The following is a 25,844-nucleotide window of genomic DNA, read 5'->3' as shown; positions in this document are numbered from 1 at the left end:
TGAGCCTGGTCAGTCCTGCCCATGCAGAGAGAGGGGCAGAGTTACTGCTACAGATCCAGAAGACATCCCTCATCCCCAGCCTCCTCCTGGTGTGTTTTTAAAATCGTTTACACTTCTTGTCATGGGGCTTACAGCTGGCTGGTCCTGAGAGTCTTCTCTAGGCCTTTGGATGATTCTTAACGTCCTGTCCACCTCCCAGATTCCTGTGATATGATGACATCAGGACTGTGAATAATCAGATTGGCCCGAAGCCAGGATGGGCTGTGCTGCTTCCACAGTGAACTTCCTCCCCTTCTTTATAAAAACAGGCCCGCCTGGCTCCCTCCTGGCCCTGTCCACTGGGCATCCTCCCGCTGCTGAGAAACCCGCCCACCCCGGCCACTGACCCCACCCCTGGCCTCAAAACTTAAAGGAGGCCGGAGCTGTTCAGGGAGATTGGAGCTGAGTTCCTCCAGGAGTCCAGGGCTGGAGAGAAGCCTCTGCGAGGGAGAGAAGCCGCAGGAAGGGGCGGTAGGTTGAATGTCTGTGCCTTTCTGTCCACCATCTCCTCTTCTCTGTTAAAGTCTCTCAGGCAGACTGAGCCAGGGAAGGAGTGCTCACGGGAAGGGACTGACTGTGTGATCCAGGCAGAAAGATCGGCCAGGATCCACTCCAAAAGCGGAGATGTCTTTTTGTGTTTGCATTTAATTGCGATAGGCTGAAGTGTTTTGGAGGGGTCTGCGGAGCAGAGAGAAGAGGGATGTATTTCTCGGGGAAGAAGGCTCTGCTTGCAGAGTAGAGGGAAAGTGAAAAGCATTGCACAGAGGTGCCCCGGGCAGGCAGGCGGAGGGAGCACCTCATGACTAATGCACAACAAATGTAACCTCAGCTGCCTTCAGGACACGTGTCTCTGGGGCCATGGGGCTGCCTCACTCCCTCCCTAATGAGCCCATGAGGAAACTAAGGCTGGGGATGGGGCAGAGGGGGACTTCTGCAGAGCCTGATGAACTAGGTGAAAGTGCTGGGAAAGAAGCAGGCGGCTCTTGGTTCTTCCGTGTCAGGGGAGAGCCCGCTCGCCCGCCCCATGACCCCCACTGGGCAGCATGTCCTCAGCCCTCTGCCCTGAGGACTTTTCAGTTACAGGGGAAATAACACCAACATCTTACTCCTATCACTCTGTAGGAGGCACATCAAGGCTCTGTAGATTGTCACTGTCATTATCTTTATTTTTGCAACCTCATGGGGAGGGAGGGAGGGAAGGCGAAAGGCACACAGAGCTCCAGGTAACTAATGACAAACTCAAGCACAAAGACATGTAGTAACGAGGGTTTATTTGGTGACCGATGTGGAATAATAACGGTGATCTCCTGCAGCTGATGATGACAGGAAAAAAATTATATGTGTGTGTGTGAGCATTTGCAATCCCATGAAGAAATCCTGCAAATACAGCTGCTAGGTGTAGTTCCCTCAAAGGGGACTTCTTGCTGTGGGCAGGAGGACTCACTACACCCGGGGTGTAGACGCTGACCTGTCCCAGCTGCTGGGTGTGTGTTTCCCTGAGGGCACCAGCAGCAACACCGGGAATATCAAAATACAAGCAGGTCCTGCCCATCCATCGATTCATTCTACCTGAAATGTTCTCAGGATGCCAGCCTTGAATTTCTGGATCTTATCAGGAGTAGAGAGCTGTCCTCCTCCCGAATGGCTCAGCCTCTGTCCAGACTCCCCGAGACTGGCTCAGTTCATTTTGCGATGCCTCCTGTCAGGTTTCCCAGTGTCTGTGCTACTCTGTTGCAAGCAGCTGGGGAGGAGCTGCAGAACAGCAGTTATCCTGCTATTGCATGTAAGCTCATTGAGAAGGACCTCTGGTTTCTATTCCCTCAGGGCCTAACACGCTGCTGTAATAAGCACAGCTTTGAAAGGTGGTGTGACTCAAAGCGACCACATCCATCTAAGGCTGTTTTTGGTAAATGACTAGCCAGGACCATAGCGCATTTGGGAAAACTGGCTGTCCAGGTGAGGCCTGTTACTAGTCTGCTGACAGGCGTTCTCTCAGTCATTGGCTTTTCTGGCTGGGAAGCAGTCGTGCCAGCTTCAGTCAGACCGCCAAGGTGCACCATGGCTGGTGGCGGTGGCAGTGGGCTCGGCAGCCACTTAAAATCCATATGCTTCTGTGAGAGACCAAGCATCTGGAGGCTTAGGAAAATTTTGAGTTTTTAGTTGAAATGTTCAGTTTTCATTTGATTATTCGGCATTGTACACCGGTGTCTCAGAATAAACTTGTTATTTTCTGTGAGGGATTTTCAGCTGTTCTGAGAAGATGAATGATGAGGGACCAGAATGTTCTGTTCATTCTTTCTGGGGCTATTTGCTTTGTATATACAAGAGAAAACTTCTGTCCACAATTTCAGGCCATAAACCTCGTCTTAGTCACGAGCTCACAAAGCCACGCGGTGGGTCTCAAGTCAAACCAGGTAGAAGAGCAGGGAGAATTTAGACTCACAGAAAACTAGAGCCAGAAATAGTCTTCAAGGTCATCTGCCTGGTCCAGCTCTAAGTCGAGCTGCGTGGCCTTCTGATACCAGCTCAGTTGTCTACTCCCGTGTAAATAAGGAGAGCACATTTCCTGAGTGATCTTTTGTGTATTATGTTATCCTGCCTGAGAAACAGACTTCTGCAGAAGGACAGGGAATCCCCGTTCTTGATACCTTAAAAAATGACATCTGTGACAGAAGGGAGATGAAGCCAGTGTTGCATAGGCGTTACTGAAGGGACGACTCAGACGAGTTCCCCGAGCACCTGCACACCTGGGTGTGCACGCAGCTACCCGCTGCCAGTCACACGGACGGACGACCGTCCAGAGGGCAACTCTTGGCCAGAGGCCCAGCTGAGCACACAGGACGGCCATACCGTGGCTCTACCGTGCTACTTACACACACACCAGGGCTTGGAGAAGTTGTCTGGGGATTGGCTTTAGAAGACCTGAGCCTCAGAAGTGATTGCTTCAGGGCTAGGCCGAACCCGGATACTGGGACACCTTTGTATTCAGCCTTTTCTGTTTATTATATAGTCACGAGTATTCCATTAACTTACAACTAGGCAGTAGGGAATCCAAACTGAACGCCCCCATCTCAGGGATTGCAAACCACACTTCCCGTTAGGGACACCCTTAAAGAGAAAGTCTAGGGTGTGCGAACCACATCCCTCTACCCACAGGCTCTGGCCGCCTGCTGCTATTATCTTGAGCCCCAAGCAATGGGCCTGTCTTGGAGATTTGCTCTGTCAGGAACACCCCTGCATTGTCTGGTTAACTCCTAGTTTTGTTCAAGAAACAGCTCATGTATCATGAATTCCAAAAAGTCTTCCTTGACCACCCTTTACCACAAGATTGAGCTATAGATACCCTCCTCTACACGCCCCCCAACCCCCGCGCCCTGCCGGGCACAGCACAAGTCACACTGCACTATGACTGTCCAGTTGCCTGCCCCTTCCTAAACTGAGTTCTCGGAGGATGGAGCGAATGTGCCTACTGCACGGTTGGCCGATGGTGAATGCACAGCATGAGCAGATCGTCACCTGGGAATGCAAGAAAGGAAGAGGTTAGACTGAGCCAGGGCTGCTTGTGTGGTCAGTGGGGTCTGATGGGCACTGGGAGTACGGCACCCCGGAGGTGCTCAGCCTCTTTGTTCGAGATCTTTAAATGAGCAGTGTGATGTCAGCTGAGCTTCTTGAAGACAGGGGACAGGGGGCTGGGTGGACGAGCTAGACCCAGTAACCCAGTGGGAATAATCTAAGAGAGAAAGACTACCGGCCAACTTGATCTCTGGTAGCTATTCACATTTTGTCACGTTCACAGAAAAAAGAAACTTGTTTATTTTGCCAGTGTCTAATACCTGGGCTATGGAAAGGAAAGAAGGGTTGTTTTTTTTTTCCCTGGGAAACTCCAGTTTCCTTATTTTTCAAACATCCCTGTGGTCTGCACAGGACGGGCCTTATCCATAGCAACTGCCTTATCTGCCAGCTGTCCCAGCTGCGAATTCCAGCTTCCTCTGAGAGTCCAGCATGGCTCCAGCATATACGGTATAAATGGGCCGGGGAAAGGCAAACAGAAAACAGGTTAAAAATAAGATAAAAGACGCCACCCTGTATTCAGGAAATAATGGCTCCTGTTAATACAGTTCTGTAAACATAGAGGAAGGGCATGAAATTTTATATCAATTGTAGAGACTTGGTTAGGATTATGTCAAGATAAGATCTAGGAAACAGTGTTTGGTATTAACACTGGGCACCTCCTCTGCTTCGCGGCTTCAGTGGACGCTCATGGTCGTAGCACATTTAACACCTGCTGTGTTAGCACCAGGCACTGAGGAGGGGCTTTACCTGCTTCTCTAATCACCATAGTAATTCTGCAGGGTGGGAGCGATTAGCCCATTAGAAAATCCAGGAAACTGAGCCCCAGCGAGGCTGAGTTGCCACACACAACCCATAAGTGGCAGTTGCGGTAGAAGGTTGAGAGTCCAGAGGTCGTGCTCCTTGCATTACGACATGCACCTCTCAAACATCAGCTTCGAGCACAGTAAGAACATTACAGCCAAGTGTCACAGAGACAGTGAGGAGTGGTGGGAAGGGTGTGGAGTTATGGGCAGAGGAGCTGGGTTTGAGACCTGACGCCACCTCTTACAGGGTGTGCCCCCTCAGGGCCAGTCGCTTGTGCTTTTGTGAAGTTCAGTTTTCTCATCTGTGATGATGAGATAGTAGTATCGCCTTTAATGATTTAATGAATGTAAAAGGGTTTGTACACTCTGCCTGGCAAGTGGTAGGTACTCAAATACCTACTTCTCATACGCTATAATGGCACTTTCCTGTAAGGCCAGTAAAATGAGGATAAATTCATGTAATGATACAATGAAAGTTTCTGATTGTTATTTCCTGACTCAGGTGAGTTGAAATCTAGAGGTAGACTGAAGAATCATCAAATTATTGCGTGTTTAATTGCCTTGTAGTGATGTTTGCTTTAGGGAGGGGCAGGAACAGAAGTGCTACCCTCACCGCTGAGCAGGACACCATCTAGATTAACATCAGATTTCAGGGTTTGCTGACAGTTCAGACTGTGTAGTTAACATTTGATCGCACTGACTAATCGAGTTAGCTTTTGCCAGTTGACCCCTGTTTTTCTTCAGAAGGATCTAGGTTCACTAGGAAAGGGTGTCTTTTGTTTTACTGCAGCAGGAGGCAGGATAGAGTCCTCTCTCCCTGGACCTATGACCAGCACTCCCTCAGCTCCTCCACACAGTCAGGACTGCCCTGTCGGGGCGGAACGGTGAGGTGACAGCTGCATGTGTCCGTCTTTCTGAGGTTAATTGCATACAGCTTAGGCAGATCAGAGGCCTATATTTTGAAGATGCTTTGGAGAGAATTCTGCCCTCATGGGTGGGCAGTGCGGGGCTTCGGGAGAGAATTCCATTCCACTCACCTCACTGAAATTGATCCAATTAGATCAGAAACAGACTTTTCTTCTCTAGTTATAAAAGAGTTCTGTTCAAAAAGAGAGAGAATCAGCATTTGATGTATAGAAAATTACCTTTTTGAAAAGTTAAGAATCACTTACATGATGGTAGTTTTTGAGAATGGTTTTTATTCTGAGAGCACAACCTCCATAATGAGCTGGACCAGTAGATGTGGGACCAGAGCTGCCAGGCTGACTCCTCTGTGCTGGGTCTGAGTCTGGCCTGAACAAATGAGAGCTTTGATGGGAGCTCACTGCCCTTTCCAAGGCCTGGTTTCTCCCTCCAGCCTCTCACCTTGTCCCTTGTCCCAGCTCTAGAAACATGCCTTTGGTGTTCCAAAGAGTTCTGACCATTTCTTTTATTATTTTTATTTTATTTTTTGGCAGCTGGCGGGTACAGGGATCAAACCCCGGACCTTGGTGTTATCAGTACCACACATTAACCAACTGAGCTAACCAGCCAACCCCAGAGTTCTGACCGTTTCTTTTCTAATCTGTTGGCATCCATTCTGGGCTATGGTGGTTGGGGGGGTGGGGTGTTTGTTTGAAAGCCATGAGTCATTTAAGGTATTGGTACTCCTAAAGACTGGCTCTCTCTTAGATTTCCAGAGAGAAGTTTTGCAAAGAAATAATAACCTAAGGATGAATGTAGCAGCAAACCTTGCACATGGTGCAAAATTTAATAATAGTATCAATTCACTTTTGTCTTACCTTTGCAATTTCTATCCTCATCTAGCTTGCTTGTGTTTCCTCTGGCAAGAAAACAAACTACAAGTCCTCCACTGGCTGATATCTGGGGCCGTTACATTGCTTGCACCTAAATTATACAACTTGTTTGATTGATTGATTGCATTTTTATTGTTCCTTTTTTGCAAATCACTTTCCTATGTAATGTGAAAAATGGAACTGCAGCAAGTACTCATACCCATTTATAAGTGATGTGTAGCTTACGCAGCATGCGTGCACTCCTTGTATCATTTGCTCTCACAACAACAGAAAACACAGAATGTTAGCACAGAGGAGAGCTTGGAGAGTCCAGACCACTCGGTTTTGCATTGCTGGGAGCAGATTTTGTGTTTCAAAATACATATGCTTCTTAGAAGGGCAGCACGTTAATTTTTGTTCAGTCATTTTTACCTTATGTGAATAAGTTTATCAGTTCCTTTCCTGAGAGTGGATTTTTATGGTGGGAAGATGGAGAGGGTAGGAGGAAAACATAGCGAAAGAGGTAGTAGAAATGCACTGAGGACGACTCTTCACCTGCTTTTCTCCAGGTCCTTCCTCTCGTTATGTTACTGCCATTCCAATAGCTTTGCCCAATCCAGAACCACACGGCTATTAACTGGTGCCATCTGCCACTGCTCCCCACATTACCACTGCAGAAATGAACACCAGATTTCTGGCTGGCATGATCATCAATTTCTCAGTCAAAATGGCTCTGAAGACTAAATCCCCAGGAGAGTTCACTTACTGTAAGGTTCCACTCCTTGGTTAGCAGACCCTTGTTCCCGTTTTTCCCTAGAACCATCATTATTCACAGGTGTTCAGAGGCCCAGGGAACAGTCACTCTTTGCCACAGCCAACAGGGCAGACATAGCTTCCAGGCAGGAAGGGCAGCTCCACAACATGGGACGCACATGCATGTTGGAAGCAGACGAGGCCGGCCGCGTGCAGATGTGCAGGCTGTGTCCTACACAAGGGTTCCTGCCCACCCAGCCTTGAAATCCAGGCCATGCTTTATCTGCCAAGCCATATGCCGTTTGTTCTAATTTGCACAGATTCTATGTCAACTTGCCAAGCCCTGAGCCTGCCAAACTCCACCCTCCAGAGAATGATTTTTGCAAACCTGCAAAATTAACTTTGTGTGCTATGGTGGGCCTGCCAGGGCTGGGGCCTCGGGGCCTTGGGGCCTTGGAGATCACAGGCCTCCCAGCCACTCCACGTCTCCTCTCATATGGAGATTTAGGGACTTCAGTCCAACAAAAGTCAGTCAACCTCGTATTCTTTCTTTCTCTCTCTTTTTCTTCTCTTTCTTTCTTCCCCCTTTCTTTTCCTTCCTTCCTTCCTTTTGCTCGCCTGCTTTTGTAGTTCTTTGATGATTCTGGGAAGCTGTTAAATTCAGTTGGCCTTTTGCACCCACGGGTTCCACATCTATGGATCTGGAGGGCTGGTTAAGGGACCTGAGCCTCTGCAGACTTAGGTCTCCACAGCAGGTCCTGGAGCCAACCGCCCGCAGACACAGAGGGCCAAGTGTACAGCAAAAGGAAAAGAACACAGAAAAAAAATGACAATGACAAGTCAGTGTATGTATAAAACGAGCCTCAGAAGGCCTTGTTACGTTTACTCCTCAGGTCCCATCTGCCATCCTGGCCTCCGCGGAAGCACTGTGCATCTGCCTCTCACGGGGGCCTGTGGTCTGTCCTGGCTGGCTCCAGCCCCTGCTGCTGAGTCCACTCTTCTGTAATTCACTTTGTTCTTTGTCCAGGCACTGCCCTGAACTGCTACACCCACGGCGTTAACAAAGGCAAAACACAAGAACATATTTCTCCCCTCTCTTCTGTTTCCCTTCTCCTCAGCCTGCACTGTCCTTCTGCTGGTGGGATGAATAATGTCTTTGTCATCCTCCTCCACATTCAACCCATCCATCTGCTGTAATTGCCTGTGTGGTGTGGATGGAGCTGTCGCGCTGCCTGAGCGAGGCCATCTGCACTGGATCAGCTCAAAGCCTAGGACGGCCGAAAGAGGCTGGGGAAGATAGGAGACAGTCTCTAACTGTCCCTGGAGCCGAAGACGGAAGTATGCCCCTGTTCCCCATCTGATTCTTTACTTGCAAAAGAGTTTAACATGATGCAGCTGCTGGGGGCTTTACACCAGCCCTCAGTCACACTTCCGTGCCCCTCCCGCCCCGCTTGTCCAGGAAGGAGTGGCTGCCTGCGCAGAGGCTGGGAGTGCAGTTGTGCTAACACCTCACTTTTGCAATTTTCCAACATCTAGAATCAAGTTCCATTTAGAGGGACCTTGAGTTCTTGAAATAAAACAGTAATTTCATGGGCATCCAGAAAAAGGCCAAAACAACCCCCCGGGGCTGAGTTGAATGAGTATATTGAAAGGCTGGCTGGTTTCGTTGGCCAGATGAGGAAGAATTAAGTTCCTTATTTGGCTGGAGGTTGATTTACTCACTGGTTTATTGTTTCATCCAGAATTCCTTCAAAAAGTCCTGAGAGTTTAGAGCTCTCCCTATCTCAAACTTGCCTAAGATGATAAAGGGAGGGGCAATCTATAAATGTATGAACACCAGGAAGAAAGAAGGGGAATACATTTAGGAAGACCTATTTCTGCTCAGTTGCTTAGAACATGGTGCTGATAACACAGAGGTTTGGGGTTCAGTCCCTGGACTGGCAAGCAAGAATAAATAAATAAATAAGTAAATAAACAAACAAATAAGTAAATAAATAAAGGTAATACACAGCTGCCTCCTCTGAGTGAGAAAAGGGCCCCAAAGAGCTCACTCCACCTGCCGTGGAAGGAGGCCTTGGGCATGCCACGCGAGAACAGAGGCCCAGACGCCTCCTTCGCTTGGGGTGGGGCAGGGTTGACAAGACCCCCTCTTACTGGAATCCCCGTGATACAGATCCTTCTGCTCCTTGCAGCTCCATTTTCCCTCCTTTGCTGTCCCCAGCAGCCCAGGGAGAGTCGGTGAGGCACAGAGCCTCCTGCTCACCCTCCGGGTGCTGAAGGAAGGGAGCTGGGGATGAGGGTGGAGGCTGGATGACACACTCAGCAGGTGCCAGAGGCAGGCAAGGAGGAAAGCCCTGAGAGCCTCTGAAGGACAAGGCGCTTAGGACCCCTGAGATAGGGGATGGGGGGCCAAGTGTTGTTGTGACTGAAGGTCACCTCAACCAACTAACCTACTTTAAGCTGCTGAGGGCAAGATCACTGGGGAAAGGCAAATGGAAACTGGGAATTTTGGGTCCAGGAAGATCTGAGTCTAATGACTGAAAACCAGATGCTTTCCTTCTTTTCTACAAATCTGTGCTTTGCCGGATCTGTTGGCTTGTAAAAAAGGAGTCAGACATTCCAATGGAATGGAACGGGGGAGTGGGGGGCTGGCCTGGAGGCAGCCTTTCCTTTGCTGGACAAGGAGACTGTCAGACATGGAAGTGGGCTCTGTTATAAGTGGAATTGCTGAGGCAACCTGAGGTTGGCTGCCCTGTGATGTGCTGGCAATAAAATTCCTACAGCTTCCTCTGAAAAAGTCAGAAAGAATATTGCCCTCTAGCCAACCCAGGGCAGGAATTCCCTTCCAGGAAGCCAGCCAGGGCACTGTGGTTTCTGAGCTGCCAAGAAATACCAGAGATGGTCTTGCCCTTCAGCCCAGAAAAATCTCTGGGGAAAACCATCTTCAAGCCACCCAAGTATCCATCAACAGATGAATGGACAAACAAAATGGGTCTATCCAGTTAATGGAATATTATTCATCCTTAAAAAGGAAGGGAATTCTGAGAGTTCCAGTCAAGACGGTGGAATAGACGGTCCTCAGCGTCACTCTCTCCCACAAATCAACCAAATTTACAACTATAAAAATATAACATCAGCCAAGCCGGGGACGCTGGAGCTCACAGGGAGAGGAGGAGAGACCTACGGAGTTCATGAAGGCGGGAAGGCGGGAGAAACTACGATGAGAGAAAGAAAAAGCTGCTCTGAGCGTTTCTGGCTGCGGCTGCTTTAAGGCTCGAGCTGCTGAGCGCATGGAGCAGGAGCCGGCAGAAGCCACTGCTGCGCCCTTCAGATGGAGTTACTTGGAGGCGGCAGGGGAGAAGAGGGCCTTGGTGGCCCCCAGGACAGCAAGACCACTAATAGGTTTCCCATGAATCCACACAGGAGCGAGGAGCCAGAACAGCTGAAAAAGGGAGCCATCCAGAGGCTGGTGAGTCATCACAAGGGACCGGCACAGGACCCATCCCATGGGAAGTGTTTGGAGCACGGGCGGTGGGCAAGATGGGAACACCAGGAGAACAATGGGATACAGCAAGGACAGACGACCTGCCCCCCAGTCAGCACAGGACCACTTAGAGGAGACTGGTCAGTAATGCAGAATTGCATGGGGTGCAGTTTGATGAAAAAACTCAGGCCCAGATCAGAGATTCTACAGAACACAGATCCACCAGGTCTCTGGAGAGCCAGAAGTACCTATAAGATCAACCATTAAACCCTGAGCTGCACAAAACGCCTTCCCTAAGGAAACAGCAGCAAAGCAGCAACTTAAACAACCACACACTCAAGTACTGGTTCCCACAGGAAGTTCCCCCATGTTAGAAGCAAAGGATAAAAAGTTAGTTCCGGCCCAGGCACACCACCAGCACCGTGGGGCCTGCCTGGGAAACGGAGGCTTGGATCTGGGGACCGACACCACTCCTACTTCCAGGCAAACTGGACCAGTGCCTCAGGGCCAGCCCAGGGACCCAAGGCCTGGAGCCAGAGACTGGGCCCTCCTCCCACAACCAGGCACACCAAGCCAGCACCTTGGGTCCTGCCCAGGGACCCAAGGCAAGGAGAAAGGGACTAGAGACCACCCTCCCACACCAGGCACACTGAGCCAGAGCCTTGGGGCCCACCCAGGGACCCGGGTTATGGAGGCGGGGACCGGACCACCCTCCCACAACCAGGCACAACATGCCAGCACCTCAGAGCCCACCCAGGGACCCAGGACATGGAGAAGGGGACCGGACCTCTCTCCCACAACCAGGCACACCAAGCCAGCTCCTTGGTTCTCGTCCAGTGAGCTGAAGCATGGAGAAGGGGATCGGCCACCCCTCCCACAACCAGGCACATGGCGCCAGCGCCTTGGGGCCTGCCAAGGGACCAGAGGCATGGAGAAGGGGACCAAACACACTCCACAACCAGGTATACCGCCAGTGCCAAGGAGCATACCAAAAACAGCACCTCCATGTGGGTGGCCCACCACAGCCACCACAATAACCATGGCTGCTTCAAAAGCGGCTAGATGCCACAGCCACCACGCAGATAGTCCGCCAACCACAAGGAGAGTCACCAGCAGAGACAAAGAAAAGAGGAGGATGTCTCTCTCCACAAAGCCCATTTCAGAGTGACAGAAGAAGCATCTGCTCTATGATAATATTGGGGGACCTGATCACATCTCTCAGCATTGGACAGATCATCTAGGCAACAAATCAACAGAGTAACCATTACTCTTTCAGAAGGAGAGAAGAAATCTAGGGCAATTGGGGGGGGAAGGAGGGGGAGAGGGAAAGATTGGACAAGGGGCATAAAGAATAATTATAATTTGTAACAATATATATGCTAGTAATATTGATTTGATCAACATATCTCAATGTTGAACCCCCAAAATATGTATAATCGATTTTGATTCAATGAATAAAATAAATTAAAATAATAATAATAATAAAGTTAAGATGATGAAAAAAAAAGAAGGGAATTCTGACACATGCAACAACGTGGATGAACCTTGAGGACGTTACACTAAGTGAATGAGCAAGCCACAAAAGGCAAAAGCTGAATGATTCCACTCGTGTGATGTATGTAGAGTCGTCAGATTCATAGAGACAAAAAGTGGAGTGGGGGGTGCGAGGGGCTGGGGAGGGGGAATGAGGAGTTATTCTTTAATGGGCACAGAGTTTCAGTTTGGGAAGCTGGAAAGTTCTGGAGATGGAAGGTGGTGATGGTTGCACAACATGGGAATACACTTAATGCCACCGAGCTGTGCACCTAAAAATGGTTAAGGTGGTAAATTTTATGTTATGTGTATTTACCACAATAAAAAATACATACAGTTAAAAAAATGGTCTTGCAGACACTTGTCCTGTCATTCTCACTGTGGGAGCAGATGCCAATGGGAACCTGCCGTGATAATGCTGCAGGTTCTTAACTTTGTTGTGCTCTTTGACCTCTCAAATCACACGATTAAGCTCTTTTTCCTCTTCTTCCAGAATTTAAGGGACATCCTGAAGAAATGATGAATAAAATGGAGAGAGAGCTCTTGTATGCATTGCTGCTTTGCGGAGCAGTCCTCACCCTGTCCAGCCAGGTGGGCATCCAGCCATCTCTGTGTGCCGGCCCTTGGGCTGTGTGGCTCATGTCACAAGGAGCCTGCGTCCATCCAAGCCCCCAGGGTGGGAATGGCGTCAAAGAGAGGAGAAGCAAGGGCACAGGGTCAGCGCAGCTACAGAACACACAGGTTCTTTCCTCTATACAGATGCTCCTTGACTTACGATAAGGGATAAGCCCATTGTAAATTGAAACTATTGTTAGGTAAAAAATGCATTTAATACACCTAACCTACCGAGCATCACAGCTTAGCCTAGTCTACCTTAAACATGCCCAGGACACTTACTTTAGCCTACAGTTGGGCAAAATTGTCTAACACAGAGCCTATTTTATACTAAAGTATTGGATATCTACTGTAATTTATTTATAATTTACTGTACTGAGAGTGGAAGCCAGCGAGGCTATGTGGGCGCTGACTGTTAATGCACACAGCTGAAAGCACCTGGGCTTGAGGAACGTCTAAGGCACTGGACTAAAATCCGTGGCTGGGTGATGGGGACGCTCCAGCGACAGGGTCATCGATTTCCCTCTCTTCTGAAGAGGCTCGAGAATAGCTGGTAGAAGACACTGGGGCATCAATACAGCCCACTGTAGAGTGTGAGTGGTCTACACCAGTGATCGCTGCTGCTGCCTGGCATCTCAAGAGAATGCTGTACTGCATGTCACCAGCCCAGGAAAATATCACAATTCATAACTCGAAGTACAGTTTCTATTAAATGCATATTGCTTACGCACCATAATAATGTCAAAAAATCGGAAGTCGGACCACCTTAAGTCAGGAACTGCCTACGTAGGACACTAGGAGTTCAGGGCCCCAGCAGCAGAACCCAGGGCACGTACTTTGACTTGAGTAAACAGTTCTTAATTGCACTCCACTGCATCTGACTGCCTTCTTTGGAGCTGTTTTTAAAGAATGTGCTTGAGTTATTCCATAAAGTATTTTAAAAAGATAATGCAAGCACCATGAGCTATAGAAACAGGCTAGCGGCCCTTATTGCTGCTTTCTTTCTAAACAGGACACATGCTCTGAGAACGCCTGGCATCACATACAGCCACGTGAGCAAGGCCTCCTCCGCAGCAGGACTTCAGAGATGGCTACACGGAGGAGACAGGAGCTGCAGCTCCACTGCCCAATATGGTAGCCACCAACCACATGCAGCCATTAAAGATTAATTCAAATTAAATACAATTAAAAATTCAGTTTATCAGTAACACTAGTCATAATTCAAACACTTCGTGGCCACCGGTGTGATTCATGGCTATCATATTGTACAGCATAGATAGAGAATATTTCCATTATGTAGAGAGTTCTTTAGGACAGTGCTAGTCTAGAAGAGTTAGACAGGAAGGCAGGACATGGACACTCCACCTGGGGCCCACTCCCCACGGGGCGTCCGGCTGGCGGGTTCAGGGTGGTCGTCTCCTTTGGCCGCCTTTGTTCCGAGACCTGCTGTGTGCTGATCCTTCTTCCTCCACGCCTGTTTTCTTTGCAGGAGACCCGTGCCCGGTTCAAAAGAGGAGCCAGATCTTACAGAGGCAAGAGGAAGCTGAGGTGGAAGGGGCAGGGGGCAGGGGCAGGGCTCAGGATGCGAGGGGAGCAGGGGCTCTGTCATCTATGAAGAGATGGAATTGTTCAGGGTGATTCTGCAAAGATGCCACCTATTCCCCGTTCTCCCCGTCAGCTGCTGGGAGGCACAGAACAGTGTCCTCACCAAAGGCTTGCTGTGGGGGCTCACAACGCTGGTGTGGGCCTGCCAGCCCAGTGGCCCAAAGTCCTTGTTATGCAGATGAGAAAATGGAGAGAGCGGCCAGCCTAAGGCCACACAGCCAGGACTGCTGGGTCCTCTGGGGTCTTTTCCTGGGCTACGACCCCACCAGAGTCCACTCTGTGTCTTTGTTAACCAACACCGCTGTTTCCATTTCTCCATTGGTGAGATAGAGATGTCCGGCCTGGGCTACCTCACAGACATGGTGTGGACAGAATTTCTTTGTATAAGTCCACATCTAGAGTTGACTCTAGAAAGCTGGTGAACATTCCTGTTAGCATTCCAAGAAGAATACAACGCATTAGTCGCTGGCTGGTCTTGACTCTGATGTAAAGAACTCTAGGCTGAGGCCCGCATCTTCCCTCCTTTGTGACCTAGTTCCTTTGGGTCTGGAAGACTTTTTTAACACGCCTTTAAAATCTCCCCAGTAAAAAGGGTCTTTGGTGACAAAATATTAGGTATGTGTTTCCTCCCAGTTGCATTCCTTCAAGAAAGGAATATGCGGTGAGTTGGAAGCAAGTGGGGGATTTTCCTCGGGGCCAGAGTGTGAGCCATCTCCTGCATCGTTGTCTAAGGGAGCTGGCCTGTTGCTTGTTGCAGTGACCTGCAGAGATGAAACATCACAGGCCACATACCAGCAACAGGAGTCGTGGCTGCGCCCCGCACCCTGGAGTGACCGTGTGGAGTACTGCTGGTGCAACAGTGGCAGGCCCCAGTGCCACTCAGTTCCTGTCAAAAGTATGTGTCATCTCTGAGCTGAGGCTTCCAGGTCAGGTGTCCAGTCTCGCGGGCCCATACCAAATTTTGTGCTCCCCTGCATGTTCAGATCTCAAAAGGAGATCCCAGGCACGTTCTGCCTTAGGCAGAGGTGGAAGAGCAGAGCAAAACAGGAGACTGTGTGACCTTAGGCAAATGTCTTCACTTGCCAAGCCTCAGTTTCCTCATCTGTAAAATGGGGAGAGTAATAGTACAGACTTCATGGTATGCTGCAAGGATTAAATGAGTTAATTTTTGTAAACCTTGTTAAAATGGTGCCCGCATATAGGGAGCACTCAAAGTTTTGAGTCCTATTATTCTTGGAGCTGTTGAAAGTAATTAGGGTTCCTTGTTTACACCTGACAGGTTGTAGCGAGCAGAGGTGTTTCAGTGGGGGAACATGTCGGCAGGCCCTGTATTTCTCAGATTTTATCTGCCAGTGCCCTGAAGGGTTTGTTGGAAAACGCTGTGAGATAGGTAAGTGTGTGGTGGCTGGGGGCACGGAAGGTCCACCCGAGGGTTGGTAGGAAACCAAGGTGCTGGCCCAGAGGGCAGAGTCCCCAGTCAGCAGCCTCAGCAGCCAGCCTGCCTTGCTGGTTGGGGTGACGACAGAAGCAATATGAGCCCTTTGTAAAGCTCAAGGAAAGGGGGATTCACATGAAGTGTCACGTGTCCTGCTCTCAACCAGATGCCAGTGCCACATGCTACAAGGACCAGGGCATCACCTACAGGGGCATGTGGAGCACAGCGGAGAGTGGGGCAGAGTGCGTTAGCTGGAACAGCAGTGCACTGGCCCTGAAGCCCTACAGCGCACGGCGGCCAGACGCGGTCAAACTGGGCCTCGGGAACCACAACTACTGCAGGTGAGGCTACTTCCCCGACCTGGGGGGGTTGCCCAGTAAGGGAATGCTGCAGCAGAGGACACCCAGATCGTACCCGTCAGGGCCCTCCAGAGGAATATAACCAATACTAGATAGCTAGGTAGGTGGATGGATGGACGGAGAGATAGATGAATAGATAGACAGATAGATAGTGGATGGATAGATAGATGGACAGACAGGAAGGAAGGATGGATGGATGGATAATGGAGGCTAGATAGATGGATAGATAGGTAGGTAAACGATGGTGGGTGGGCAGGTGGATAGACAGACAGGTGGATGGATAATAAAGGGTGGATATGTAGATAGCAATAGACCTCTTTTCAGGAATTGCTTCACATGGTTTTGGGGGCTGGCAAATCTGAAATCTGTAGGCAGGCCAGCAGCATGGAAACTCAGACGGGAGTTGGGAGCGTTTTGGTTTGTTTGGCTTTTTTTGGAGGTTTGCCGGTATGGGGATCTGAACCCTTGACCTTGGTGTTATCAGCACCAGCTCTAACCAAGTGAGCCAACTGGCCGGCCTCAGACAGGTGTCGATGTGGCTGTCCTGAGGCAGAATTTCCTCTCAGTTTTTGCTCTTGAGGACTTCAGTTGACTGGATGAGGCCCACCCACATTGTCTAGGATTATCTCCTTCACTGAGTGTAGATGTGAACCACATCTACAAAATACCTGCACGGCAACACCTAGATTAGTGTTTGAGTAAATGACAGGGTACTGCAGCCTGGCCAAGTTAACACCTAAGACTGACTGTCACAGTCCACCGTTTGTCAGTTTGGCACCTATGCACATCTCCTTAAACCAGGCTTAATCTCCAAATAAAGACAATAACTAAGTCACACTTCTACCTACCATGATACAGCCACCCTGTGTGCAACCAAACATGCAGTGCCCCTTTCCCCAGAAGACTGTGTGAAGTCCTTGGGCCTGAGAGGGGCAGCTTCCCTTTTAACTTTCCCTGGCCTTCTTGGTTTTTCAGAAACCCAGACCAAGACTCAAAGCCCTGGTGCTATGTGTTTAAGGCAGGGAAGTACAGCTCGGAGTTCTGCAGCATACCAACCTGCTCCAGGGGTAAGTGGTAGCCACCCCACCTTCCCTGGTAGTGGCACTGGGACAGAAGAGTCCCTCTGCCGCCGAGGGGAGAGAGGCCAGGAGATAGTCATTTTGGTTGCAGCGGGAAGAAAGGCATGGCCTCTAACTAGCTGTTTGAACTTGATCTGACCTCTTCAACCCTGTGATCCTCAGTTCCTCATCCACAGAGAGGATGGGGCCAGATCAGTGGTTTCCAGTCCTTTTGAGAATGAATGGAGGTTCTCTCTATTTTGATTAATGGGCCTATTTCTCTCTCTCTCTCTCTCAAAACTTTTAATGTGAAAAAGTTTCCCTGATTGAAAAAAATACTCAGTTACAAAAAGGTACTATGAATTTTGTAGTGCTTTTACAAATAATTACATTATCGATCTGGAGACTGTTTATAATAACTCTAATGCTTCTTCCCCTTCCCCTAAATCTGGTCTAAATTAGGACTCGCAGATCTAGATTATCTTAAAGATTCCTTATACGTTGTCTGTTTCAAATGGGGAGAAAAAAGGGTAAAATGGGACAAATAGATGGAAATAGGCAACACTCTAAGGCTCAAAATCTCTCTTCCTTCCTCAACCCAACAAATCCTTTGGAGCCCTGGCAGACAAAATCTGAGAAATTAGGGCCTGCCAACATGGCCTCCAAGGAAGCACCTCGGTCACTGCAACCTGTCACGTATAAACAAGGAACCCCCTACTTTCAGAGCAGCCCCAAGAGCAATCACCACTAATGGAACAGAGCACCCTTTCCTGCTAACCCAGAATATACCCCCAGAATCTCTCTGGACGCAGCCGTCTAGGAAGCCATGTCCAGCTGATGGGGTTTGGTACATGAGATGAAGGCATTTGCTGTCTCTACGTACAAGAGCTTTAGAGAAAGAGAGGAGAGGGAGGCAGGAGGTGTCACATTCTTCTCGATGCTAGACTGGCCTCCTTTGACTTCCCTGGCCAACACCACATCAAGCCCTGATCTGCCTGCCTCAGCATGTAATTGGTTTTGTTTCAGTTTAAGATTTCTTTTGTTCTAGGAAAAAACAGGGACTGCTACTTTGGAAAAGGGTTAGCATACCGGGGCTCCCACAGCCTCACCACATCCGGTGCCTCTTGCCTCCAGTGGAATTCTGTGATCCTGCTAGGGAAGATTTACACAGCACGCAAGACCAATGCCCAGGCACTGGGCCTGGGCAAACACAACCACTGCCGGTACGTGCGTGGCAAGGGTCACAGGACTCAGGTTTTGGCAGAGAGCAGGATTGGGGTGTGGGATGAGGGACCCAGTGAGTGGGAAGGAACCATGGATATTATTTAGCCCAACCTATTCACTTGCTAGAATAACCCCCATTATGAAAAGCAAGGTGCACCAATTTTTCAACCATAATCCCAAATTAGGGGTCCTGTCCTGTAAACATTAGTCGTCGTCCGTTCTGTTCTCAAGTGGCACTTCTATTGCAATGAATTTTAAGAGTTTCTTCACAGGGCAGCTCACAGTTCCTACGAAAATCCCTGTGAGAATTAGCACACTGTATCACTGATAGAAAAACAATGTCAGAGAGAAGTTATTTTCCCATGGTGGGGTCTGCTACAGTCAAGTCAAATGCAGAGTCCTACCTCTCAGCTCAGTGTTTTTGACATCGGTGTCCTGAGCCTCCTCCTGCTCTTACATGGCCTGTGACATGACTGAAACCTTGAGTTCTCCCTTATCGTTTAGGAACCCAGATGGGGACACCAAGCCATGGTGCCACGTGCTGAAGGACCGCAGGCTGACGTGGGAGTACTGCGACATGCCCCAGTGCTGTAAGGTGGCCCCCGGCCTCGGCTGGCTTCTTCGGCTCCGTGCCACTGCCCGTCTTCATGGCAGTCTGGCTCAGACCTCCAGGGGCCAGGCCTTCTTGGGCAGGGGCTCCACGGCTGGAACAACGGCGGGGTGGCCACAGGGATAGGCGTCCACTTCCCACACATGGGGTGATGGCGAGGGGCAAAAGAAAGAAAAAGAACACATCGATTTCTCTCAGAATTTAGTAGGCTCTGAACTTTTCTCTCTAGCTGCCTCTGTTGGTGATTCTGCTGCCTGTAACACTGAACGCAAGGAGGAGGAGACCTCACATACATGGCTCCTTAGAGAACAGAGTGCTTTCACTCTACTGTGCCAGCACGTGCTGGGAGGCAGACTTCCCACCTGCAGTTTGCTGACTGCAAACAATCTCTCAGAGGTCGCGTGGCCTGCCCAAGCTCGCCGGGCTCCAGGCACTGCAGCTGGGCCTGCCCCCCGTGTCCTCTGACCCTAAGGCCTGCACTTCTACTGTGAACTCCGCCACGTTTCCCACTGAACCCACCTAACACTGGGGAGCTGGGTTAGTGAGAGACAGAGAGAAAATTCAAGTTGGCATACATCGCTAAAAAATGAAACTGGTTTGGAGATTGTCTGAGAAAAGATCACCCAGTTTCTGTAAGCACACAGATCAGCCAAAATGTTCCTCAGTAACAGAGAGTCTATTGGGAAGGTCCGATACCAACTACGACTTAACTCACAACCAGGGTCATTCCTGGTGTGTCCCCAGTGAGCCCCGTCAGTGAGCTTGCCTGGAGCCTGGTAGGCTGGGGAGGTACTGAAAGCTCTGTGAGAGGTAGGATGTCACTTGGCCTTGAAGGACAGGCAAGGTCGAACAGATGGAAAAGTGACAGGTGGACATTCCTCCACAGGAAGCTGTCATGCTTCATCATTTCTCAAGCCAGGAAAGAATTAGAAGGAATGAAGCGCAGCAGAAAGATCCCCAGTTCTGGGGTCAAACAGACCTCGTTCTAATGCTGGTGCCACTGTGACCTCGGGCAGAACGTTCTTCCTAAAACGCAGTGTTATGAGGGTTAGAGGTGATGTGCAGACAGTATGTGGCATGTCGATGTGCTCAACAAACCGCAGCTGTGGTTTTCGTGACAGTGGAGGCTGTTCTATCCCTCTGTACCTACTCGTGCAAGCGCAGGAAGCCTCAGGAACTTGGGGTTCTGCAAGGAGAGACAGGATGGGTGCCCGGGGCTCAGCCCAAGACTGTGGGCTCACCTTTCCCCCATCCTTTCCTCTCCAGCCACCTGTGGCCTGCGACAGTACAAGCAGCCCCAGTTTCGCATTAAGGGAGGACTCTTCGCAGACATCACCTCCCACCCCTGGCAGGCTGCCATCTTTGCCAGGTACAGGAGAGAGCCAAGCGAGAAGTTTCTGTGCGGGGGAATACTGATTGACTCCTGCTGGGTGCTGTCTGCTGCCCACTGCTTCCAGGAGAGGTAGGGGCTGGGAAAGCCCAGCAGGTTTTTCTACTCTTTAAGGCCTTAAAACCAGGCCCATTAGAGGAGATCTCACAGCAAAAACAGCATTCTAAGGCTGTTTCTCTATTAGGTTTCCTCCCCACCACCTTAAGGTGGTCTTGGGCAGAACATACCGGTTGGTCCCTGGAGAGGAGGAGCAGAAATTCGAAGTAGAAAAATACATCGTGCACAGGGACTTTGATGACGACACTTACAACAATGACATTGGTAAGAAGTCGTCATTCTTTGCTCCAGTTCAGACTCCAGAGCACACAACACACCCCCGTGCCCCTCCCTCATGTTCTGCCCCTAAAATGAGAAGAGGCTCCTCACCCTGGGCTTATTGTCTCCCTCCCTCCCAGCACTGCTGCAGCTGAGATCAGATTCGCAGCGCTGTGCCCAGGAGAGCAGCACTGTCCGCACCATCTGTCTCCCCGAAGCCGGCCTGCAGCTGCCCGACTGGACTGAGTGCGAGCTCTCTGGCTATGGCAAGCACGAGGCATGTGAGTGGGAGCAGGTCTCGGCACGTCCTGGTTGTCTGCAGGACAGCAAGGGACTTTGTGGTTGATCCAACAGAGAAAAAGGTGTTCACGAGGGCAGGGTTGTGGCCCCCAGTGCAGGTGCTAGAGCTGAGTGAATGCAGGTGAGCTCCCTGCCTCCCCGCACAGTGAGAACTCACCATCTGCCTCCCACCTACAGGGTCACTGTGCAGGTAGGAAAGGTCTGAATAGCACACGTGCTTGGAAGAGTTTCAGATTTTCAAGAAGGCTCTGTATAAGCAGTGGGTATAGTGGTTTAAGGAGGTGGGTTCTTGGACTTCTGAGTTCAAATCCTAGGTCTGCATCTAGCTTTGCTGAGTGACCTGGCCACAGACTTCCATTTTACACTGTTCCAAGCCAGTTTCCTCGCTGGTAAAGTGGAGACAGAACTATCTACCTAATTAGATTTTGAGGATTAAATGAGATGAGAGGAAACCTGTGATTGTCAACTGGAGTGACTTTGCCCTCCAGGAAACATTCAGCAATGTCTGGAGACATTTTTGGTTATTACCGTCAGGGTGGAGGTTGATACCAACTTTCAGTGAGTAGCACCAGGAATGCTGCTAATTATCAGGACAGCCCCCACAACAAAGAACTGTCAGGTCCAAGATGTCAGTGGTGCTGCTACTGAGAAACCAGGGGTTAAGCCCTGTAGAACTGCTGTTCTTGTAGGTCAGAACAATGAAATATCAGCAATGTCATAGGATTCAACCTAATACACGTAAAAGCTCGATAAATGTTCGCTATTACGGGAAAACTTGGCTTTCTCCTTCCTAAAGGTTTACAAGTAACCTTCCCTAAAACCTGTGATGTTTTCCCACTCTTTCTTTCAGTTTCTCCTTTCTATTCCGAGCAGCTGAAGGAGGCTCACGTCAGATTGTACCCATCTAGCCGCTGCACATCGCAACACTTGTTCAATAAAACCGTCACAGATAATATGCTATGTGCTGGAGACACCCGAAGTGGAGGGAACCATGCACACCTACACGACGCCTGCCAGGTAGACACGAACATCTTTCCATACTCTGGGCACAACTGGATAAGAGCACCCCTCGGCCAACAGGTTCCTAACCAAGGAAAAGAGTTATAGCCAATGAAGTGATTTCATCTTGGCAAGGCCCTAGCAATTCTAGATGAGAGCCTCAGAGAATCAAGCAATTGGAGAAAGATCAAAGTTACTTAAACTTAAGAAGTGTAAACTGCAGGAAACTTCCCCAGTGTCTACACAGGAAACTCCACCTGGTGCAGGATTTCCTGTAAGCCTAGGCAATTAACTATTGAAGTGATGGTCAAGCAACACAATTCAGAAATTCTTGACTTCTGTAGGTGCTGGAGAATTGGAGACTACTTTGTAGAAAGGGAAAGAACAAAGGAGGCACCTTACTGGGAAGTAGAATATAAATGATGTGTGAGAAGTGAGTTGTAAAAACTCACATTCAGCCCTAATGTCCTGGGAAGCAAACTATTTTAGGTCCTCCACATTGGCATCCTTATCAGAATTGGTACTCATATTTCATGATTAACAAGATACTGGGACACGGGAAACAGCCCAACCTGCTGGTATTGAGACCTAAACGCGGCCAAGGAGCTGCTGTTGCCCAGACGCTTCGGTGCCTGCAGTGTGCTGAGCTCTCCTGCAGGGCAGGACTTGAGAGGGCACACAGAGAGGACGGGCAGGCTCTGGCCCCGAAGACCTCGTGGCTCAGCTCTTGTACGGCAATCACATCGGCAGTTCCCCACTTGGCTTCTTGACAGTATTTGGTCTCTCTTTTAACGGTTTCTTCAGAAGCTTCAACTGTGCCACCTACCTCACAGCCAAAACAAGGCTGTACACAAAATACACCATTCTCTATCCGCATGCTTAACGCTAAAAGCAGACAAAAAATCATTTTGATTCAGTATAACAGCTAACAATTACCAAGAGTTTTCCTAGATGTCATACATTGTTCTTAGCAATTTTTCATGCAATCTTCCAATAATTCCTGTAACAACCTTATGAGGTAGACAGTATTATCTCTGTTTTACAGATAAGAAAACTGAGGCATAGTTAGCCAAAGCCACATAGCTAGTAAAAGTGGTGGAGTTCAAACCAGGGCAGAGGTTTGAAATGCCTGAACAACTGTCTCAATTCTCCTTCACCAGAGTAGATACCACCTAATCCTCTAGAGGATGAAGATAACTCAGACAAAACTTTCCCTCTTTGAACTGAGTACTTTGAAGAATACAATATTCACATTACGATTAACCCTAACTCCCCCCCCCCCCCAAAAACATTCTGCTTTGTTTTGCACAGAACTGAGTGTTCTCTCTTTTGCAGGGTGACTCAGGAGGCCCCTTGGTGTGCATGAGGGACAGTCGCATGACTCTGGTTGGCATCATCAGTTGGGGTGTTGGCTGTGGGCAGAAGGATGTTCCAGGTGTATATACCAAGGTTACTAATTACCTAGACTGGATTCAAGACAATATGTGACCATGACCAAGAAAACCCAACTCCCTGAAACCAAATGAGACCCTGCTTCTCCCTCTTCAGAACACATACTGCAAAGACGGAGTGTTCCTTTCACACAGATTTCTCCATAAACCACCACTCAGCAGAAACAGCAGGAGATCCGATGGGAGCGGGAGGAGCATATATTTTCATCGGTACTTCCTATTTTGGAAGTTTTCAGGGCTATGGTCTGATTTCAGAATGTAATGTCAGATGGGAAGACAGATAAATACATGCTAACCCCTTCTGGAATACCACCATTGTAAGCCAACCCATTTCCAACCAAAAACCCAACCTCCTAATCTGTCAACATGAGCAGCTTTGGAAATGAGACCATAAAGATAAAGGCATGTCTCAATAGTAAGAAATAACTAGATCCTTCAGGAAAGGAAGATTGCACTAGAAATAGAATGTGTATTTATAACCACAAGAGGCTCAGCAAGACCTCCAAATAAGGGATGGGCTGGCCAGCCCGACCATGTTCCTCAAAACCATCCGTTAGACCAAGTCTTCTGGGCTGACCAGTTGGCTTAGTTGGTTAGAGCGTGGTGTTGATAATGCCAAGGTCAAGGGTTTTGATGCCCTTACTGGCCAGCTGCTGATAAAATAAACTGAGTCTTCTGCTTTCCCCTTCCTCCACTCCACAACTCTGGGAAGGTATTCCTTTTGTGTACAGTGTGAATGTTTTTTCCTTATAAACTTTACAGTAGAACGGGAGAATTGTATTATGTTAATAACAGATAAACTAGGCTTTAACACGTTTCTATCAGTCCATTTTAGTTTTACTTTGTTGCCACAACCCTGTATTATAGTGTACTTAAATAATAAATTCAAATATATTTTTCACATTTTTTCCCCAAATCAGAGTGGAATGGTTTTGTCACATATGTAGTACCTCACAGCTTATCTACTCATGTTATTTGTGTTCACATTTTTTGAATCATTTGAAATATTTCCTTCCTTCCTTCAGCATACACGGGACACTTGCTGCATATAAGGTGATAACAGGATAGAATGAAGATAGGCCCCAAAGTGGCAGAAACTTCCTGAAATCCAATTGCAGGAGGGATTAGGGAGTCTTAAGAAAAAAAATAGAATTAGGAAAGGCTCTCATATTGGGTAAGGTTTGGACTGGTGGACGAGTACAGGAGAGGCAATCCTGAGACAATTTCACTACATGAAAATATCTGGAAACATCTGGAGAAAAGTGGGGTGGGCTCAGCGAGAAAAAAGTCTGGAGAAAGATCTGGAAAGATCTGGAGGCAAAAGGGAAAGTGGGCATATGGGCAGGAATGAGCAGTAGACTCTGTCTAAAGCGAACTTCACGAAAAGCAGAATAGGTTGGAATTGGATTATGGCAGCGAGCGCTAAACTGAGCTCACACTTCACTCTGCAGGCTGCGAGGCCACTGGGATTTCTGCCTGGGGAAGTGGTGAGCTGAGCACGCTGTGACTGAGGGAAAGTGGAGGGCAGCTTAAGGGATAAAGGAGAAAAGGACGAGGAGCCTACACACAGTCTTGCTAACACAGCAACATCCCAATTATGAGTTTGGCCTAGAAGCTAGTATTTGGGTCATTTTTCCCCGTTCTGTTTTGCTTTTCTGCTCATCAGAAAGAATTAACTCCCGAATCAGTTCACAGAAGTATGTTCCTCAAGTAATGCTGCTTTCTGCTTCTCTTAGACTATTTTCTAACCACCCACAAAATGCACTCCATGCTCCTCCCGGCTGCTGCCTGACAGCTTTTGTTGTCACCGACACCCTAGTTCCAAGAATAAATCCCAGGTTGCAATGCTTGCTGTTGTGTATGTGCTGATGCAGTTTCCTGGAGAAGACAAAGGTGGTCATAGTTGTCTCTGTCTCTGGAAGGGTTGTTGGAACGGCTCAATTTAGAGGTTCTTAGATGCCGTTTAAACTCACAAAAGACAGAGATTGTCTAAAGTCCAAGAACTTGACTGGGGGTGTGGGGGGTGTCGCAGCCTACTTCCCTGAAATGCTGAAGTCTCCGGGCCAGTTAAATAAATGGAGGCTGCAGAGACTTAAGTCACAGATTTGTGACTTCAGACTGCTCACTCATAAGTTGTAAGATTTTATTCTAGAAACACATGCATCTCGATCACTTCAGAAAAACATGCTTTGAAGACAGTGATAGCAGGAATCCTAGCCACTGCGTCTCTGGCAGAAATCCAACCGGTTGCATGCTCTGCCCCTTCCATGACACACTTTCCTCTCAACGGTCAGGTTAATGGAATGAGCTGAACCAGTAGGTCCTCCTGGGGAGGAAAAGTAGAACTAAAAGGCCCCAGCATTCCTCAGTGCAGTCCTGGAAACCAGACTAGATGAAGACAGTTACTCAGAAGAGGCCATGGCCAAGTTGCAGGGCAGAGCCCCAGCTCCGCAAGACGGATTCATTTGAATTATGCTAAAATGCACTCAAAGAGCAACACATCACTACCCAGAATGGGTTAGG

General features: G+C 48.9%; 1 protein-coding gene across 2 annotated transcripts; it reads left to right on the top strand.

Annotated features, from left to right (window-relative positions):
* The first annotated feature begins 372 nt into the window (after positions 1-372).
* Positions 373-24,200, top strand: PLAT (plasminogen activator, tissue type). 2 transcript variants are annotated; one of them, XM_063079549.1, is made up of 14 exons: positions 373-510; positions 12,454-12,551; positions 14,065-14,107; positions 14,938-15,075; positions 15,460-15,570; positions 15,782-15,956; positions 16,950-17,041; positions 18,081-18,255; positions 18,761-18,846; positions 20,133-20,235; positions 20,441-20,577; positions 20,712-20,852; positions 21,722-21,888; positions 23,206-24,200. In XM_063079549.1, exons 2-14 carry the CDS (start codon positions 12,477-12,479, stop codon positions 23,356-23,358), a joined length of 1,596 nt encoding a protein of 531 aa, XP_062935619.1. In that variant the 5' UTR covers positions 373-510; positions 12,454-12,476; the 3' UTR covers positions 23,359-24,200. The 2 variants fall into 2 exon arrangements, with proteins under 2 accessions (XP_062935619.1, XP_062935617.1); XM_063079547.1 differs by having other exon boundaries at positions 20,133-20,328.
* Positions 24,201-25,844: the final 1,644 nt, after the last annotated feature.

This window comes from Cynocephalus volans, chromosome 15, assembly GCF_027409185.1.
Source record: "Cynocephalus volans isolate mCynVol1 chromosome 15, mCynVol1.pri, whole genome shotgun sequence".
NCBI classification, from domain to species: domain Eukaryota; kingdom Metazoa; phylum Chordata; class Mammalia; order Dermoptera; family Cynocephalidae; genus Cynocephalus; species Cynocephalus volans.
The sequence above is the reverse complement of the archived record's forward strand: the minus strand, read 5'-3'. Positions and strand labels throughout refer to the sequence as shown.